Below are 20964 nucleotides of genomic sequence, written 5' to 3'. Positions count from 1 at the left end.
CTACAGGGTGACATTAACCTGGAGCTAACCCTGCAGATAGCACTACTGGGTGACATTAACCTGGAGCTAACCCTGCAGATAGCACTACTGGGTGACATTAACCTGGAGCTAACCCTGCAGATAGCACTACTGGGTGACATTAACCTGGAGCTAACCCTGCAGATAACACACCTGGGTGACATTAACCTGGAGCTAACCCTGCAGATAACACACCTGGGTGACATTAACCTGGAGCTAACCCTGCAGATAGCACTACTGGGTGATTGGAAAAGTAGTCAATCGATCAATAATATAATAATACTTTTAGCAAGAATGTTTATCTTTAATTTACAATCTGTAGAAATTATGAGAATAGAAAGGTTCTGAATTTTTGAAAAATCTAAATGAAATGATTCGTGTTCAGAGATAGATGGGAGGGGTTCAGTAGAGCTAAAGAGTGGGATGTTAAACAAACAAACGATAACTATTGTAAAATACTTTGTGTCCATAACATGTACAGTGCCTTCGGAAAGTATTCAGACCCCTTGTCTTTTTCCACATTTTGTTACGTCACAGCCTCCAATCAAATTGTAGAAACATTTCAGGGATCATCAATGGAAACAGAATGTACCTGAGCTCAATTTTGACTCTCATAGCAAAGGGTCTGAATACTTATGTAAATAAGTTATTTCTGTTTTTTTATTGTTAATACATTTGCAAAAATGTTTTTTAAAAACTGTTTTCCCTTTGTCATTATGGGGTATTGAGTCATTATGGGGTGTTGTGTCATTATGGGGTATTGAGTCATTATGGGGTAGTGTGTCATTATGGGGTAGTGTGTCATTATGGGGTATTGAGTCATTATGGGGTATTGAGTCATTATGGGGTATTGAGTCATTATGGGGTATTGAGTCATTATGGGGTATTGAGTCATTATGGGGTATCGAGTCATTATGGGGTATTGTGTCATTATGGGGTATTGAGTCATTATGGGGTATTGAGTCATTATGGGGTATTGAGTCATTATGGGGTATTGAGTCATTATGGGGTATTGAGTCATTATGGGGTATCGAGTCATTATGGGGTATCGAGTCATTATGGGGTATCGAGTCATTATGGGGTATTGAGTCATTATGGGAGTCATTTTGGGGTATTGTGTCATTATGGGGTATTGAGTCATTATGGGGTATTGAGTCATTATGGGGTATTGTGTCATTATGGGTATCGAGTCATTATGGGAGTCATTATGGGGTATTGTATCATTATGGGGTATTGAGTCATTATGCGGTATTGAGTCATTATGGGGTATCGAGTCATCATGGGAGTCATTATGGGGTATTGTGTCATTATGGGGTATCGAGTCATTATGGGGTATTGTGTGTAGATTGATTATATATATATATTTTTTATCCATTTTAGAATAAGGCTGTAACGTAACAGAATGTGTGAATACGAAGGCACTGTAGTATATATAAGTTGTTGTTGTCCATTATATTACTCCAATTAGGGGAGTGATGGTTAGGGGAAAATATATATTTTAAAAAAATGTATAGATATGGGGGATCGGAAATGATGCAGACATTGATGGAAGCTCCAATCTATCTGCAATATTAAAGCTGACCCCCCCCCCCAAAAAAATGCAAGACAAAATTATGTTTCAAAACAATCAGTGGCTAATGTAATATTTTGGAATGTGGAACACACACACACCTGATAGCTTTCTCGTTTTGCCCCCAGGTTGACATGGCAACGTTAGCAGAGCAGATCATCGAGGCGACTCCTGAGCGAATCAAACAAGAGGAATTGTCCAGGGGGGCGGAGTCACCGCTCAGAGAGAGGCGGGACAACACGGTGATATCCGATACCATGCCCTGGTTGGCCACTTACCTGGACACTCACACACACTCCTCTCTGTCCAGGTACACACACACACACACACCTCTCTGTCTAGGTACACACACACCTTTCTGTCCAGGTACACACACACACACACACCTCTCTGTCCAGGTACACACACACACACCTCTCTGTCCAGGTACACACACACTCCTCTCTGTCTTTTAGTAACCACAGAACATAAATACCATCTACCAATCAGCTGTTATAGTAACCACAGAACATAAATACCATCTACCAATCAGCTGTTATAGTAACCACAGAACATAAATACCATCTACCAATCAGCTGTTATAGTAACCACAGAACATAAATACCATCTACCAACCAGCTGTTATAGTAACCACAGAACATAAATACCATCTACCAACCAATCTGTTTTAGAAACCATAGCAACTTCTCGCTGTGTACCCCCCCACTATACCTGAATGAGTGTATCTGCTAGATGTGTGAACCCCCCCCCCCCACTATACCTGAATGAGTGTCTCTGCTAGATTGTGTACCCCCCCCCCCCCCCCCCCCACTATACCTGAATGAGTGTCTCTGCTAGATGTGTGTACCCCCCCCCCCCCGTATACCTGAATGAGTATCTCTGCTAGATGTGTGTACCCCCCCCCCCCCCCACTATACCTGAATGAGTGTCTCTACTAGATGTGTGTACCCCCCCCTCCCCTATACCAGAATGAGTGTCTCTGCTAGATGTGTGTACCCCCCCCTCCCCTATACCTGAATGAGTGTCTCTGCTAGATGTGTGTACCCCCCCCCCCCCCTATACCTGAATGAGTGTCTCTACTAGATGTGTGTACCCCCCCCCCATACCTGAATGAGTGTCTCTACTAGATGTGTGTACCCCCCCCCCCCCCCACTATACCTGAATGAGTGTCTCTACTAGATGTGTGTACCCCCCCCATACCTGAATGAGTGTCTCTACTAGATGTGTGAACCCCCCCCCATACCTGAATGAGTGTCTCTGCTAGATGTGTGTACCCCCCCCCCCCCCACTATACCTGAATGAGTGTCTCTACTAGATTGTGTACCCCCCCCATACCTGAATGAGTGTCTCTGCTAGATGTGTGTACCCCCCCCCCCCACTATACCTGAATGAGTGTCTCTGCTAGATTGTGTACCCCCCCCTCCCATACCTGAATGAGTGTCTCTGCTAGATTGTGTACCCCCCCCCCCCCCCCCCCCCCCCATACCTGAATGAGTGTCTCTACTAGATGTGTGTACCCCCCACCTCAGTACCCTGGCCCTCCAGATGTTCCACAGCATCTAACCAGCGATGTGTGTGTGTGTGTGTGTGTGTGTGTGTGTGTGTGTGTGTGTGTGCATGTGTGTGTGTGTGTCTCTACTAGATGTGTGTACCCCCCCTCCCACCTCAGTACCCTGGCCCTCCAGAGGCTGCGGCCCCCCAGTAGTGTGGCGTGGGCGGAGTTCCTGAACGCCTCGGCCAATGGGAGGATGGAGAGAGACTTTGCTCTGCTGACTCTGACTGACTCTGAGCAGAGAGAACTGTACGAGGCTGCGCGCATCATTCAGAACGCCTTCAGACGATACAAGGTACAATATAAACCCTGAACCCTGGAGGCAGGAGCTATGCAGACACATCCTGTGTTACATTGGTTCATGTTCTCTGCAGGCTTCATTCATTCATGTTCTCCAGCCACTGTATTGCTGACGTCAAGACGATTTAACTACTTAATCTGTCTCTCTGTTCTCTCTCTCTGTTCTCTCTCTCTGTTCTCTCTCTCTGTTCTCTCTCTCTGTTCTCTCTATCTGTTCTCTCTCTGTTCTCTCTCTCTGTTCTCTCTCTGTTTTCTGTCTCTGTTCTCTCTCTGTTCTCTCTCTGTTCTCTCTCTGTTCTCTCTCTCTGTTCTCTCTCTCTGTTCTCTCTCTGCTCTCTCTCTCTGTTCTCTCTCTCTGTTTTCTGTCTCTGTTCTCTCTCTGTTCTCTCTCTGTTCTCTCTCTCTGTTCTCTCTGTTCTCTCTCTCTGTTCTCTCTCTGCTCTCTCTCTCTGTTCTCTCTCTCTGTTCTCTCTCTGTTCTCTCTCTGCTCTCTCTGTTCTCTCTCTCTGTTCTGTCTCTATGTTCTCTCTCTGTTTTCTCTCTGTTTTCTCTCTCTGTTCTCTCTATCTGTTCTCTCTCTCTGTTCTCTCTCTGTTTTCTGTCTCTGTTCTCTCTCTCTGTTCTCTCTCTTTGTTCTCTCTTTCTGTTCTCTCTCTGTTCTCTCTCTCTGTTCTCTGTCTCTGTTCTCTCTGTTCTCTCTCTCTGTTTTCTGTCTCTGTTTTCTCTCTCTGTTCTGTCTCTCTGTTCTCTCTCTCTGATCTCTCTTTCGGTTCTCTCTCTCTGTTCTCTCTCTCTGTTATCTCTCTCTGTTCCCTCTCTCTGTTCTCTCTCTCTGTTCTCTCTCTCTGTTTTCTGTCTTTGTTCTCTCTCTCGGTTCTCTCTCTGTTCTCTCTCTCTGTTCTCTCTCTCTGTTCTCTCTCTCTGTTCTCTCTCTCTGTTCTCTCTCTCTGTTTTCTGTATCTGTTCTCTCTCTCTGTTCTCTCTCTGTTCTCTCGCTCTGTTCTCTCTCTCTGTTCTCTCTCTGTTCTCTCGCTCTGTTCTCTCTCTCTGTTCTCTCTCTCTGTTTTCTGTCTCTGTTCTCTCTCTGTTCTCTCCCTCTGTTCTCTCTCTGTTCTCTCTGTTTTCTGTCTCTGTTCTCTCTCTGTTCTCTCTCTGTTCTGTCTCTCTGTTCTCTCTCTCTGTTCCCTCTCTGTTCTCTCTCTGTTCTCTCTCTTTTTTCTCTCTGTTCTCTCTCTGTTCTCTGTATCTGTTCTCTCTCTCTCTGTTCTCTCTCTGTTCTCTCGCTCTGTTCTCGCTCTGTTCTCTCTCTCTGTTCTCTCTCTCTGTTTTCTGTTTCTGTTCTCTCTCTCTGTTCTCTCTCTGTTCTCTCTCTCTGTTCTCTCTCGGTTCTCTCTCTGTACTCTCTCTCTGTTTTCTGTCTCTGTTCACTCTCTTTGTTCTCTCTCTGTTCTCTCTCTCTCTGTTTTCAGTCTCGGTTCTCTCTCTCTGTTCTCTCTCTCTGTTCTCTGTCTCTGTTTTCTGTGTCTGTTCTCTCTCTGTTCTCTCTCTCTGTTCTCTCTCTGTTCTCTCTCTCTCTGTTTTCTGTCTCTGTTCTATCTCTCTGTTCTGTCTCTCTGTTCTGTCTCTCTGTTCTCTCTCTGTTCTCTCTCTCCATTCTCTGTCTCTGTTCTCTCTCTCTGTTCTCTCTGTTCTCTCTCTCTCTGTTCTCTCTGTTCTCTCTCTCTGTTTTCTGTCTATGTTCTCTCTCTCTGTTTTCTGTCTCTGTTCTCTCTCTGTTCTCTCTCTCTGTTCTCTCTTTGTTCTCTCTCGGTTCTCTCTCTGTACTCTCTCTCTGTTTTCTGTCTCTGTTCTCTCTCTCTGTTCTCTCTCTCTCTGTTTTCTGTCTCTGTTCTATCTCTCTGTTCTGTCTCTCGGTTCTCTTTCTCGGTTCTCTCTCTCGGTTCTCTCTCTCTGTTCTCTCTCTCTGTTCTCTCTCTCTGTTCTCTGTCTCTGTTTTCTGTCTCTGTTCTCTCTCTGCTCTCTCTCTGTTCTCTCTCTGTTTTCTCTCTCTGATCTCTCTCTGTTCTCTCTCTCTGTTCTCTCTCTCTGTTCTCTCTCTCTGTTTTCTGTCTCTGTTCTCTATCTGTTCTCTCTGTTCTCTCTCTCCATTCTCTGTCTCTGTTCTCTCTCTCTCTGTTCTCTCTCTCTGTTTTCTGTCTCTGTTCTCTCTCTGTTCTCTCTCTCTGTTCTCTCTCGGTTCTCTCTCTCTGTTCTCTCTCTCTGTTCTCTCAGTCTGTTCTCTCTCTCTGTTCTCTCTCTCTGTTCCCTCTCTGTTCTCTGTCTCTGTTCTCTCTCTTTTTTCTCTCTGTTCTCTCTCTGTTCTCTGTATCTGTTCTCTCTCTCTCTGTTCTCTCTCTGTTCTCTCGCTCTGTTCTCGCTCTGTTCTCTCTCTCTGTTCTCTCTCTCTGTTTTCTGTTTCTGTTCTCTCTCTCTGTTCTCTCTCTGTTCTCTCTCGGTTCTCTCTCTGTACTCTCTCTCTGTTTTCTGTCTCTGTTCTCTCTCTCTGTTCTCTCTCTGTTCTCTCTCTCTCTGTTTTCTGTCTCGGTTCTCTCTCTCTGTTCTCTGTCTCTGTTTTCTGTGTCTGTTCTCTCTCTGTTCTCTCTCTCTGTTCTCTCTCTGTTCTCTCTCTCTCTGTTTTCTGTCTCTGTTCTATCTCTCTGTTCTGTCTCTCTGTTCTGTCTCTCTGTTCTCTCTGTTCTCTCTCTCCATTCTCTGTCTCTGTTCTCTCTCTCTGTTCTCTCTGTTCTCTCTCTCTCTGTTCTCTCTGTTCTCTCTCTCTGTTTTCTGTCTATGTTCTCTCTCTCTGTTTTCTGTCTCTGTTCTCTCTCTGTTCTCTCTCTCTGTTCTCTCTTTGTTCTCTCTCGGTTCTCTCTCTGTACTCTCTCTCTGTTTTCTGTCTCTGTTCTCTCTCTCTGTTCTCTCTCTGTTCTCTCTCTCTCTGTTTTCTGTCTCTGTTCTATCTCTCTGTTCTGTCTCTCGGTTCTCTTTCTCGGTTCTCTCTCTCGGTTCTCTCTCTCTGTTCTCTCTCTCTGTTCTCTCTCTCTGTTCTCTGTCTCTGTTTTCTGTCTCTGTTCTCTCTCTGCTCTCTCTCTGTTCTCTCTCTGTTTTCTCTCTCTGATCTCTCTCTGTTCTCTCTCTCTGTTCTCTCTCTCTGTTTTCTGTCTCTGTTCTCTATCTGTTCTCTCTGTTCTCTCTCTCCATTCTCTGTCTCTGTTCTCTCTCTCTCTGTTCTCTCTCTCTGTTTTCTGTCTCTGTTCTCTCTCTGTTCTCTCTCGGTTCTCTCTCTCTGTTCTCTCTCGGTTCTCTCTCTGTTCTCTCAGTCTGTTCTCTCTCTGTTCTCTCTCTCTGTTCCCTCTCTGTTCTCTGTCTCTGTTCTCTCTCTTTTTTCTCTCTGTTCTCTCTCTGTTCTCTGTATCTGTTCTCTCTCTCTCTGTTCTCTCTCTGTTCTCTCGCTCTGTTCTCGCTCTGTTCTCTCTCTCTGTTCTCTCTCTCTGTTTTCTGTTTCTGTTCTCTCTCTCTGTTCTCTCTCTGTTCTCTCTCGGTTCTCTCTCTGTACTCTCTCTCTGTTTTCTGTCTCTGTTCTCTCTCTCTGTTCTCTCTCTGTTCTCTCTCTCTCTGTTCTCTCTCTGTTCTCTCTCTCTCTGTTTTCTGTCTCTGTTCTATCTCTCTGTTCTGTCTCTCTGTTCTGTCTCTCTGTTCTCTCTGTTCTCTCTCTCCATTCTCTGTCTCTGTTCTCTCTCTCTGTTCTCTCTGTTCTCTCTCTCTCTGTTCTCTCTGTTCTCTCTCTCTGTTTTCTGTCTATGTTCTCTCTCTCTGTTTTCTGTCTCTGTTCTCTCTCTGTTCTCTCTCTCTGTTCTCTCTTTGTTCTCTCTCGGTTCTCTCTCTGTACTCTCTCTCTGTTTTCTGTCTCTGTTCTCTCTCTCTGTTCTCTCTCTGTTCTCTCTCTCTCTGTTTTCTGTCTCTGTTCTATCTCTCTGTTCTGTCTCTCGGTTCTCTTTCTCGGTTCTCTCTCTCGGTTCTCTCTCTCTGTTCTCTCTCTCTGTTCTCTCTCTCTGTTCTCTGTCTCTGTTTTCTGTCTCTGTTCTCTCTCTGCTCTCTCTCTGTTCTCTCTCTGTTTTCTCTCTCTGATCTCTCTCTGTTCTCTCTCTCTGTTCTCTCTCTCTGTTTTCTGTCCCTGTTCTCTATCTGTTCTCTCTGTTCTCTCTCTCCATTCTCTGTCTCTGTTCTCTCTCTCTCTGTTCTCTCTCTCTGTTTTCTGTCTCTGTTCTCTCTCTGTTCTCTCTCTCTGTTCTCTCTCGGTTCTCTCTCTCGGTTCTCTCTCTCTGTTCTCTCTCGGTTCTCTCTCTCTGTTCTCTCAGTCTGTTCTCTGTCTGTTCTCTCTCTCTGTTCTCTCTCTCTCTGTTCTCTGTCTCTGTTCTCTGTCTCTGTTCTCTGTCTCGGTTCTCTCTCTCTGTTCTGTCTCTCTGTTCTCTCTCTCTGTTCTCTCTCTGTTTTCTGTCTCTGTTCTCTCTCTCTGTTCTCTCTCTGTTCTCTCTCTCTCTGCTCTCTCTCTGTTCTCTCTGTTCTATCTCTCTCTCTGTTTTCTGTCTCTGTTCTCTCTCTCTGTTCTCTCTCTGTTCTCTCTCTGTTCTCTCTCTGTTCTCTCTCTCTGTTCTCTCTCTCTGTTCTCTCGCTCTATTCTCTTTCTGTTCTCTCTCTCTCTGTTCTCTCTCTGTTCTCTCTCTCTGTTCTCTGTCTCTGTTCTCTCTCTCTGTTTTTTGTCTCAATTCTCTCTCTTTGTTCTCTCTCTGTTCTCTCTCTGTTCTCTCTCTCTCTGTTCTCTAGAGAAGGCATAATGCTCTTACTTCCAGTTATTGACAGCGCTGCCGGAGAAATATGTTGATGATTTAAATGTACTCCATGCCTGTACAGTAGATAATGTAAATGTACTCCATACCGGTACGGTTGATAATGTCTCTAGCCCACAAGCAACTGTAACAACTAAAATACCATTTGTGGACCTAACAGTGTTCCCTGGGCGACCTAACAGTGTTCCCTGGGCGACCTAAAAGTGTTCCCTGGGCGACCTAACAGTGTTCCCTGGGCGACCTAACAGTGTTCCCTGGGGAGCTAACAGTGTTTCCTGGGGACCTAACAGTGTTCCCTGGGCGACCTAACAGTGTTCCCTGAGCGACCTAACAGTGTTCCCTGGGCGACCTAACAGTGTTCCCTGGGCGACCTAACAGTGTTCCCTGGGGGTCCTAACAGTGGGGAGCTAACAGTGTTCCCTGGGCGACCTAACAGTGTTCCCTGGGGAGCTAACAGTGTTTCCTGGGGACCTAACAGTGTTCCCTGGGCGACCTAACAGTGGGGACCTAACAGTGGGGACCTAACAGTGTTCTCTGGGGACCTAACAGTGGGGACCTAACAGTGGGGGTCCTAACAGTGGGGACCTAACAGTGGGGAGCTAACAGTGTTCCCTGGGGACCTAACAGTGGGGGAGCTAACAGTGTTCCCTGGGGACCTAACAGTGTTCCCTGGGCGACCTAACAGTGTTCCCTGGGCGACCTAACAGTGTTCCCTGGGCGACCTAACAGTGGTCCCTGGGCGACCTAACAGTGGGGACCTAACAGTGTTCCCTGGGGAGCTAACAGTGGGGGACCTAACAGTCGGGGACCTAACAGTGGGGAGCTAACAGTGTTCCCTGGGGAGCTAACAGTGGGGGACCTAACAGTGTTCCCTGGGGTCCTAACAGTGGGGGACCTAACAGTGGGGGACCTAACAGTGTTCCCTGGGGACCTAACAGTGTTCCCTGGGCGACCTAACAGTGGGGACCTAACAGTGTTCCCTGGGCGACCTAACAGTGGGGACCTAACAGTGTTCCCTGGGGACATAACAGTGTTCCCTGGGGACCTAACAGTGTTCCCTGGGGAGCTAACAGTGTTCCCTGGGCAGCTAACAGTGTTTCCTGGGGACCTTACAGTGTTCCCTGGGGGACCTAACAGTGGGGACCTAACAGTGTTCCCTGGGGACCTAACAGTGTTCCCTGGGGAGCTAACAGTGTTCCCTGGGCGACCTAACAGTGGGGACCTAACAGTGTTCCCTGGGCGACCTAACAGTGGGGACCTAACAGTGTTCCCTGGGGACATAACAGTGTTCCCTGGGGACCTAACAGTGTTCCCTGGGGAGCTAACAGTGTTCCCTGGGCAGCTAACAGTGTTTCCTGGGGACCTTACAGTGTTCCCTGGGGGACCTAACAGTGGGGACCTAACAGTGTTCCCTGGGGACCTAACAGTGGGGACCTAACAGTGTTCCTTGGGGGTCCTAACAGTGGTGACCTAACAGTGTTCCTTGGGGGTCCTAACAGTGGGGGACCTAACAGTGGGGAGCTAACAGTGTTCCCTGGGGACCTAACAGTGGGGGAGCTAACAGTGTTCCCTGGGGGACCTAACAGTGGGGACCTAACAGTGTTCCTTGGGGGTCCTAACAGTGGGGACCTAACAGTGGGGAGCTAACAGTGTTCCCTGGGGACCTAACAGTGGGGGAGCTAACAGTGTTCCCTGGGGAGCTAACAGTGGGGGACCTAACAGTGGGGGACCTAACAGTGGGGAGCTAACAGTGTTCCCTGGGGAGCTAACAGTGGGGGACCTAACAGTGTTCCCTGGGGACCTAACAGTGGGGGAGCTAACAGTGTTCCCTGGGGGACCTAACAGTGGGGGACCTAACAGTGGGGACCTAACAGTGTTCCCTGGGGGACCTAACAGTAGGGGACCTAACAGTGTTCCTTGGGGGTCCTAACAGTGGGGACCTAACAGTGGGGAGCTAACAGTGTTCCCTGGGGACCTAACAGTGGGGGACCTAACAGTGGGGCCCTAACAGTGGGGGTCCTAACAGTGGGGACCTAACAGTGGGGGACCTAACAGTGGGGGACCTAACAGTGGGGACCTAACAGTGGGGACCTAACAGTGGGGACCTAACAGTGGGGGACCTAACAGTGGGGACCTAACAGTGGGGGTCCTAACAGTGGGGACCTAACAGTGGGGGAGCTAACAGTGGGGACCTAACAGTGGGGACCTAACAGTGGGGACCTAACAGTGGGGGACCTAACAGTGTTCCCTGGGGGACCTAACAGTGGGGCCCTAACAGTGGGGGTCCTAACAGTGGGGACCTAACAGTGGGGGACCTAACAGTGGGGACCTAACAGTGGGGACCTAACAGTGGGGACCTAACAGTGGGGGACCTAACAGTGGGGACCTAACAGTGGGGGTCCTAACAGTGGGGACCTAACAGTGGGGGAGCTAACAGTGTTCCCTGGGGGACCTAACAGTGGGGACCTAACAGTGGGGACCTAACAGTGGGGACCTAACAGTGGGGGACCTAACAGTGGGGGTCCTAACAGTGGGGACCTAACAGTGGGGGAGCTAACAGTGTTCCCTGGGGGACCTAACAGTGGGGACCTAACAGTGGGGACCTAACAGTGGGGACCTAACAGTGGGGACCTAACAGTGGGGACCTAACAGTGGGGACCTAACAGTGGGGACCTAACAGTGGGGGACCTAAAAGTGGGGACCTAACAGTGGGTGTCCTAACAGTGGGGACCTAACAGTGGGGGAGCTAACAGTGTTCCCTGGGGGACCTAACAGTGGGGGACCTAACAGTGTTCCCTGGGGGACCTAATAGTGGGGACCTAACAGTGTTCCCTGGGGGACCTAATAATGTTCCCTGGGTAGCTAACAGTGTTTCCTGGGGGCCTAACAGTGTTCCCTGGGGACCTAACAATGTTCCCTGGGGAGCTAAGTGTTTCCCGGGGGACCTAACAGTGGGGGACCTAACAGTGTTCCCTGGGGGACCTAACAGTGGGAAGCTAACAGTGTTCCCTGGGGGACCTAACATTGGGGATCTAACATTTTTCCCTGGGGGACCTAACAATGTTCCCTGGGGGACCTAACAGTGGGGACCTAACAGTGTTCCCTGGGGGTCCTAACAGTGGGGACCTAACAGTGCGGAGCTAACAGTGTTCCCTGGTGACCTAACAGTGGGGGACCTAACAGTGTTCCATGGGGACCTAAAAATGTTCCCTGGGGAGCTAACAGTGTTTCCTGGGGACCTAACAGTGGGGACCTAACAGTGGGGAGCTAACAGTGTTCGCTGGGGAGCTAACAGTGTTCACTGGGGGACCTAACAGTGGGGACCTAACAGTGGGGACCTAACAGTGGGGACCTAACAGTGGGGGACCTAACAGTGGGGAGCTGACAGTGTTCCCTGGGGGACCTAACAGTGGGGACCTAACAGTGTTCCCTGGAGGTCCTAACAGTGGGGACCTAACAGTGGGGAGCTAACAGTGTTCCCTGGGGACCTAACAGTGTTCCATGGGGGACCTAATAATGTCCCTGGGGAGCTAACAGTGTTTCCTGGGGGACCTAAAGTGGGGGACCTAACAGTGTTCCCTGGGGGACCTAACAGTGTTCCCTGGGGGACCTAACAGTGGGGACCTAACAGTGTTCCCTGGAGGTCCTAACAGTGGGGACCTAACAGTGGGGAGCTAACAGTGTTCCCTGGGGACCTAACAGTGTTCCATGGGGGACCTAATAATGTCCCTGGGGAGCTAACAGTGTTTCCTGGGGGACCTAAAGTGGGGGACCTAATAATGTCCCTGGGGACCTAACAGTGTTCCCTGGGGGACCTAACAGTGGGGAGCTAACAGTGTTCCCTGGGGGACCTTACAGTGGGGAGCTAACAGTGTTCCCTGGGGACCTAACAGTGTTCCCTGGGGGACCTAACAGTGGGGACCTAACAGTGTTCCCTGGGGGTCCTAACAGTGGGGAGCTAACAGTGTTCTCTGGGGACCAAACAGTGTTTCCTGGGGGACCTAACAATGTTCCCTGGGGAGCTAACAGTGTTTCCTGGGGACCTAACAGTGTTTCCTGGGGACCTAACAGTGTTCCCTGGGGACCTAACAATGTTCCCTGGGGAGCTAACAGTGTTTCCTGGGGGACCTAACAGTGGGGGACCTAACAGTGGGGAGCTAACAGTGTTCCCTGGGGACCTAACAGTGTTCCCTGGGGGACCTAACAGTGGGGACCTAACAGTGTTCCCTGGGGGACCTAACAGTGGGGGACCTAACACTGTTCCCTGGGGGACCTAACAGTGGGGACCTAACAGTGTTCCCTGGGGGGCCTAACACTGTTCCCTGGGGGACCTAACGGTGGGGACCTAACAGTGTTCCCTGGGGGACCTAACAGTGGGGAGCTAACAGTGTTCCCTGGGGACCTAACAGTGTTCCCTGGTGACCTAACCTGAAGCTGATCATATTCTCTCTCCCTCCCTCCTAAATGCTGATCTTATTCTCTCTGTCCAGGGTCGGAGGTTGAAGGAACAGCAGGACATGGCAGCAGCCGTCATCCAACGATGCTACAGGAAGTACAAGCAGGTAGAGACACGCCCCTTTACCCAGCACACACTTCTTTACCTCCAAACCCCAGAGGTTTCCCTGATCTCTAACCCCTGTCCTCTGACTGGAGAGGAGGCAGAGTCGCTGTCGCTGTCCTGCTGCTTGTGACATGCTGTGTGTGTCAACAACACTAATAGTCCACTCTCTTTGTCCTCTCATCTACCGTATCTCTCTTTCTCCACGCCTCCTTCCCTCTCTCCATCCCTCCATCTCTCTCTCTCTCTCTGATATTATCATGCTAGCTAACATGGATAGCTCTGAAGGTAACGTGTCTAACCTCTGATTGTCTCTACTGTCATTCACTAAAGGCTTTGTGTAGATTGTGTCTCTGCATTTGGCGTGTGGAACCTGTGTGGGTATGTGCTTTAGGCTGGAGTGAAAGAGGAGTGTGTGCTGTGTCCTTAAATGTATGTTTATATGTGTTCAAGAAGATGTGTAACTCTCCCTCCCCTTTTCTTCAACCCTCTCCTCCCCTCCCCCTCTCCTCCCTCCTTCCCTCTCCTCTCCTCTCTCCCTCTCCTCTCTACCCCCTGTCCCTCTATCTCCCTCTTTCTCTCTTTCTCTCTCCCTCCCTCCCTCCCTCCCTCCCTCCCTCCCTCCCTCCCTCCCTTCCTCTCTCTCTCTCTCTCGCTCGCTCCCTCTCCTCTCCTCTCCTCTCCTCTCCTCTCCTCTGTCAGTATGCTCTGTATAAAAGGATGACTCAGGCAGCGATACTGATCCAGTCTAAGTTCCGTAGTTACTATGAGCAGAAGAAATTCCAGCAGTCTAGACGGGCTGCGGTTCTGATCCAACAGTACTACCGCAGCTATAAGGAGTATGAACGCCTCAAACAGGGACCCAGAGGGTCCGGATCACACAATCCAAAACTGAAGTAGGTGGTACCGGCTCGGAAACCAGCATCTTAACCATTAACAAGGCAAAAAGGTGGTTCCCTATTGGTACGAAGGGTTTAGTTCATCATTTAAACTGTCCAGCCCACTTGGGATTATAAAACACTGTATTTATAGTTTATAGTTTAAAATGTCCAGCCCACATGGGATTATAAAACACTGTGTTTATAGTTTATAGTTTAAACTGTCCAGCCCACATGGGATTATAAAACACTGTGTTTATAGTTTATAGTTTAAAATGTCCAGCCCACATGGGATTATAAAACACTGTGTTTATAGTTTATAGTTTAAACTGTCCAGCCCACATGGGATTATAAAACACTGTGTTTATAGTTTAAAATGTCCAGCCCATTTGGGATTATAAAACACTGTGTTTATAGTTTATAGTTTATAATGTCCAGCCCACATGGGATTATAAAACACTGTGTTTATAGTTTAAACTGTCCAGCCCTCATGGGATTATAAAACACTGTGTTTATAGTTTAAAATGTCCAGCCCACATGGGATTATAAAACACTGTGTTTATAGTTTAAAATGTCCAGCCAACATTTGATTATAAAACACTGTGTTTATAGTTTAAAATGTCCAGCCCACATGGGATTATAAAACACTGTGTTTATAGTTTAAAATGTCCAGCCCACATGGGATTATAAAACACTGTGTTTATAGTTTAAAATGTTCAGCCCACATGGGATTATAAAACACTGTGTTCATAGTTTAAACTGTCCAGCCCACATGGGATTATAAAACACTGTTCATAGTTTAAATTGTCCAGCCCACATGGGATTATAAAACACTGTGTTTATAGTTTAAAATGTCCAGCCCACATGGGATTATAAACCACTGTGTTTATAGTTTAAAATGTCCAGCCCACATGGGATTATAAAACACTGTGTTTATAGTTTAAACTGTCCAGCCCACATGGGATTATAAAACACTGTGTTTATAGTTTATAGTTTAAAATGTCCAGCCCACATGGGATTATAAACCACTGTGTTTATAGTTTAAAATGTCCAGCCCACATGGGATTATAAACCACTGTATTTATAGTTTATAGTTTAAAATGTCCAGCCCACATGGGATTATAAACCACTGTGTTTATAGTTTAAAATGTCCAGCCCTCATGGGATTATAAAACACTGTGTTTATAGTTTAAAATGTCCAGCCCACATGGGATTATAAAATACTGTGTTTATAGTCTAAAATGTCCAGCCCACATGGGATTATAAAACACTGTGTTCATAGTTTATATTTAAAATGTCCAGCCCACATGGGATTATAAAACACTGTGTTTATAGTTTATAGTTTAAACTGTCCAGCCCTCATGGGATTATAAAACACTGTGTTTATAGTTTAAAATGTCCAGCCCACATGGGATTATAAAACACTGTGTTTATAGTTTAAAATGTCCAGCCCATTTGGGATTATAAAACACTGTGTTTATAGTTTATAGTTTAAAATGTCCAGCCCACATGGGATTATAAAACACTGTGTTTATAGTTTAAACTGTCCAGCCCTCATGGGATTATAAAACACTGTGTTTATAGTTTAAAATGTCCAGCCCACATGGGATTATAAAACACTGTGTTTATAGTTTAAAATGTCCAGCCAACATTTGATTATAAAACACTGTGTTTATAGTTTAAAATGTCCAGCCCACATGGGATTATAAAACACTGTGTTTATAGTTTAAAATGTCCAGCCCACATGGGATTATAAAACACTGTGTTTATAGTTTAAAATGTCCAGCCCACATGGGATTATAAAACACTGTGTTTATAGTTTAAAATGTCCAGCCCACATGGGATTATAAAACACGGTATTTATAGTTTATAGTTTAAAATGTCCAGCCCTCATGGGATTATAAAACACTGTGTTTATAGTTTAAAATGTCCAGCCCACATGGGATTATAAAACACTGTGTTTATAGTTTAAAATGTCCAGCCCACATGGGATTATAAAACACTGTGTTTATAGTTTAAAATGTCCAGCCCACATGGGATTATAAAACACTGTGTTTATAGTTTAAAATGTCCAGCCCTCATGGGATTATAAAACACTGTGTTTATAGTTTATAGTTTAAACTGTCCAGCCCTCATGGGATTATAAAACACTGTGTTTATAGTTTAAAATGTCCAGCCCACATGGGATTATAAAACACTGTGTTTATAGTTTAAAATGTCCAGCCCACATGGGATTATAAAACACTGTGTTTATAGTTTAAAATGTTCAGCCCACATGGGATTATAAAACACTGTGTTCATAGTTTAAACTGTCCAGCCCACATGGGATTATAAAACACTGTTCATAGTTTAAATTGTCCAGCCCACATGGGATTATAAAACACTGTGTTTATAGTTTAAAATGTCCAGCCCACATGGGATTATAAACCACTGTGTTTATAGTTTAAAATGTCCAGCCCACATGGGATTATAAAACACTGTTCATAGTTTAAACTGTCCAGCCCACATGGGATTATAAAACACTGTGTTTATAGTTTATAGTTTAAAATGTCCAGCCCACATGGGATTATAAACCACTGTGTTTATAGTTTAAAATGTCCAGCCCTCATGGGATTATAAAACACTGTGTTTATAGTTTAAAATGTCCAGCCCACATGGGATTATAAAATACTGTGTTTATAGTCTAAAATGTCCAGCCCACATGGGATTATAAAACACTGTGTTCATAGTTTATATTTAAAATGTCCAGCCCACATGGGATTATAAACCACTGTGTTTATAGTTTAAAATGTCCAGCCCTCATGGGATTATAAAACACTGTGTTTATAGTTTAAAATGTCCAGCCCACATGGGATTATAAAATACTGTGTTTATAGTCTAAAATGTCCAGCCCACATGGGATTATAAAACACTGTGTTCATAGTTTATATTTAAAATGTCCAGCCCACATGGGATTATAAAACACTGTGTTTATAGTTTATAGTTTAAACTGTCCAGCCCTCATGGGATTATAAAACACTGTGTTTATAGTTTAAAATGTCCAGCCCACATGGGATTATAAAACACTGTGTTTATAGTTTAAAATGTCCAGCCCACATGGGATTATAAAACACTGTGTTTATAGTTTAAAATGTCCAGCCCACATGGGATTATAAAACACTGTGTTTATAGTTTAAAATGTCCAGCCCACATGGGATTATAAAACACTGTGTTCATAGTTTAAACTGTCCAGCCCACATGGGATTATAAAACACTGTTCATAGTTTAAATTGTCCAGCCCACATGGGATTATAAAACACTGTGTTTATAGTTTATAGTTTAAAATGTCCAGCCCACATGGGATTATAAACCACTGTGTTTATAGTTTAAAATGTCCAGCCCACATGGGATTATAAAACACTGTTCATAGTTTAAACTGTCCAGCCCACATGGGATTATAAAACACTGTGTTTATAGTTTATAGTTTAAAATGTCCAGCCCACATGGGATTATAAACCACTGTGTTTATAGTTTAAAATGTCCAGCCCACATGGGATTATAAACCACTGTATTTATAGTTTATAGTTTAAAATGTCCAGCCCACATGGGATTATAAACCACTGTGTTTATAGTTTAAAATGTCCAGCCCTCATGGGATTATAAAACACTGTGTTTATAGTTTATAGTTTAAAATGTCCAGCCCACATGGTATATAAAATACTGTGTTTATAGTCTAAAATGTCCAGCCCACATGGGATTATAAAACACTGTGTTTATAGTTTAAAATGTCCAGCCCACATGGGATTATAAAACACTGTGTTCATAGTTTATATTTAAAATGTCCAGCCCACATGGGATTATAAAACACTGTGTTTATAGTTTAAAATGTCCAGCCCACATGGGATTATAAAACACTGTGTTTATAGTTTAAAATGTCCAGCCCACATGGGATTATAAAACACTGTGTTTATAGTTTATAGTTTAAAATGTCCAGCCCACATAGGATTATAAAACACTGTGTTTATAGTCTAAAATGTCCAGCCCACATGGGATTATAAAACACTGTGTCTATAGTTTAAAATGTCCAGCCCACATGGGATTATAAAACACTGTGTTTATAGTTTAAAATGTCCAGCCCACATGGGATTATAAACCACTGTATTTATAGTTTATAGTTTAAAATGTCCAGCCCACATGGGATTATAAACCACTGTGTTTATAGTTTAAAATGTCCAGCCCACATGGGATTATAATACACTGTATTTATAGTTTATAGTTTAAAATGTCCAGCCCACATGGGATTATAAACCACTGTGTTTATAGTTTAAAATGTCCAGCCCACTTGGGATTATAAAACACTGTGTTTATAGTTTAAAATGTCCAGCCCACATGGGATTATAAAACACTGTGTTTATAGTTTAAAATGTCCAGCCCACATGGGATTATAAACCACTGTGTTTATAGTTTAAAATGTCCAGCCCACATGGGATTATAAACCACTGTGTTTATAGTTTAAAATGTCCAGCCCTCATGGGATTATAAAACACTGTGTTTATAGTTTAAAATGTCCAGCCCACATGGGATTATAAACCACTGTGTTTATAGTTTAAAATGTCCAGCCCACATGGGATTATAAACCACTGTGTTTATAGTTTAAAATGTCCAGCCCACATGGGATTATAAAATACTGTGTTTATAGTTTATATTTAAAATGTCCAGCCCACATAGGATTATAAAACACTGTGTTTATAGTTTAAAATGTCCGGCCCTCATGGGATTATAAAACACTGTGTTTATAGTTTAAAATGTCCAGCCCATTTGGGATTATAAAACACTGTGTTTATAGTTTATAGTTTAAAATGTCCAGCCCACATAGGATTATAAAACACTGTGTTTATAGTCTAAAATGTCCAGCCCACATGGGATTATAAAACACTGTGTTTATAGTTTAAAATGTCCAGCCCACATGGGATTATAAAACACTGTGTTTATAGTTTATAGTTTAAAATGTCCAGCCCACATGGGATTATAAAACACTGTTCATAGTTTAAACTGTCCGGCCCTCATGGGATTATAAAACACTGTGTTTATAGTCTAAAATGTCCAGCCCACATGGGATTATAATACATTGTGTTTATAGTCTAAAATGTCCAGCCCACATGGGATTATAAAACACTGTGTTTATAGTCTAAAATGTCCAGCCCACATGGGATTATAAAACACTGTGTTTATAGTTTAAAATGTCCAGCCCACATGGGATAATAAAACACTGTGTTTATAGTTTAAAATGTCCAGCCCACATGGGATTATAAAACACTGTGTTTATAGTCTAAAATGTCCAGCCCACATGGGATTATAAACCACTGTGTTTATAGTTTAAAATGTCCAGCCCACTTGGGATTATAAAACACTGTGTTTATAGTTTAAAATGTCCAGCCCACATGGGATTATAAAACACTGTGTTTATAGTTTAAAATGTCCAGCCCACATGGGATTATAAAACACTGTGTTTATAGTTTAAAATGTCCAGCCCACATGGGATTATAAACCACTGTGTTTATAGTTTAAAATGTCCAGCCCTCATGGGATTATAAAACACTGTGTTTATAGTTTATAGTTTAAAATGTCCAGCCCACATGGTATATAAAATACTGTGTTTATAGTCTAAAATGTCCAGCCCACATGGGATTATAAAACACTGTGTTTATAGTTTAAAATGTCCAGCCCACATGGGATTATAAAACACTGTGTTCATAGTTTATATTTAAAATGTCCAGCCCACATGGGATTATAAAACACTGTGTTTATAGTTTAAAATGTCCAGCCCACATGGGATTATAAAACACTGTGTTTATAGTTTAAAATGTCCAGCCCACATGGGATTATAAAACACTGTGTTTATAGTTTATAGTTTAAAATGTCCAGCCCACATAGGATTATAAAACACTGTGTTTATAGTCTAAAATGTCCAGCCCACATGGGATTATAAAACACTGTGTCTATAGTTTAAAATGTCCAGCCCACATGGGATTATAAAACACTGTGTTTATAGTTTAAAATGTCCAGCCCACATGGGATTATAAACCACTGTATTTATAGTTTATAGTTTAAAATGTCCAGCCCACATGGGATTATAAACCACTGTGTTTATAGTTTAAAATGTCCAGCCCACATGGGATTATAATACACTGTATTTATAGTTTATAGTTTAAAATGTCCAGCCCACATGGGATTATAAACCACTGTGTTTATAGTTTAAAATGTCCAGCCCACTTGGGATTATAAAACACTGTGTTTATAGTTTAAAATGTCCAGCCCACATGGGATTATAAAACACTGTGTTTATAGTTTAAAATGTCCAGCCCACATGGGATTATAAACCACTGTGTTTATAGTTTAAAATGTCCAGCCCACATGGGATTATAAACCACTGTGTTTATAGTTTAAAATGTCCAGCCCTCATGGGATTATAAAACACTGTGTTTATAGTTTAAAATGTCCAGCCCACATGGGATTATAAACCACTGTGTTTATAGTTTAAAATGTCCAGCCCACATGGGATTATAAACCACTGTGTTTATAGTTTAAAATGTCCAGCCCACATGGGATTATAAAATACTGTGTTTATAGTTTATATTTAAAATGTCCAGCCCACATAGGATTATAAAACACTGTGTTTATAGTTTAAAATGTCCGGCCCTCATGGGATTATAAAACACTGTGTTTATAGTTTAAAATGTCCAGCCCATTTGGGATTATAAAACACTGTGTTTATAGTTTATAGTTTAAAATGTCCAGCCCACATAGGATTATAAAACACTGTGTTTATAGTCTAAAATGTCCAGCCCACATGGGATTATAAAACACTGTGTTTATAGTTTAAAATGTCCAGCCCACATGGGATTATAAAACACTGTGTTTATAGTTTATAGTTTAAAATGTCCAGCCCACATGGGATTATAAAACACTGTTCATAGTTTAAACTGTCCGGCCCTCATGGGATTATAAAACACTGTGTTTATAGTCTAAAATGTCCAGCCCACATGGGATTATAATACATTGTGTTTATAGTCTAAAATGTCCAGCCCACATGGGATTATAAAACACTGTGTTTATAGTCTAAAATGTCCAGCCCACATGGGATTATAAAACACTGTGTTTATAGTTTAAAATGTCCAGCCCACATGGGATAATAAAACACTGTGTTTATAGTTTAAAATGTC

General features: G+C 44.0%; 1 protein-coding gene across 1 annotated transcript in view; it reads left to right on the top strand.

The window, feature by feature from the left end:
- camta2 (calmodulin binding transcription activator 2) overlaps positions 1 to 20964 on the top strand; it is a 127436-nt gene that overhangs the window by 100288 nt on the left and 6184 nt on the right. Inside the window, exons 18-22 of the mRNA XM_036956534.1 lie at positions 1717 to 1898; positions 3231 to 3435; positions 12817 to 12888; positions 13152 to 13172; positions 13587 to 13780. Coding sequence (XP_036812429.1) covers positions 1717 to 1898; positions 3231 to 3435; positions 12817 to 12888; positions 13152 to 13172; positions 13587 to 13780 — 674 coding nt within the window. The remainder of the gene's footprint in view (positions 1 to 1716; positions 1899 to 3230; positions 3436 to 12816; positions 12889 to 13151; positions 13173 to 13586; positions 13781 to 20964) is intronic.

The sequence above is a fragment of the Oncorhynchus mykiss genome, chromosome 21 (genome assembly GCF_013265735.2).
Source record: "Oncorhynchus mykiss isolate Arlee chromosome 21, USDA_OmykA_1.1, whole genome shotgun sequence".
Classification (NCBI taxonomy): Eukaryota; Metazoa; Chordata; class Actinopteri; order Salmoniformes; family Salmonidae; genus Oncorhynchus; species Oncorhynchus mykiss.
This window is presented reverse-complemented; position numbering and strand designations above follow the sequence as displayed.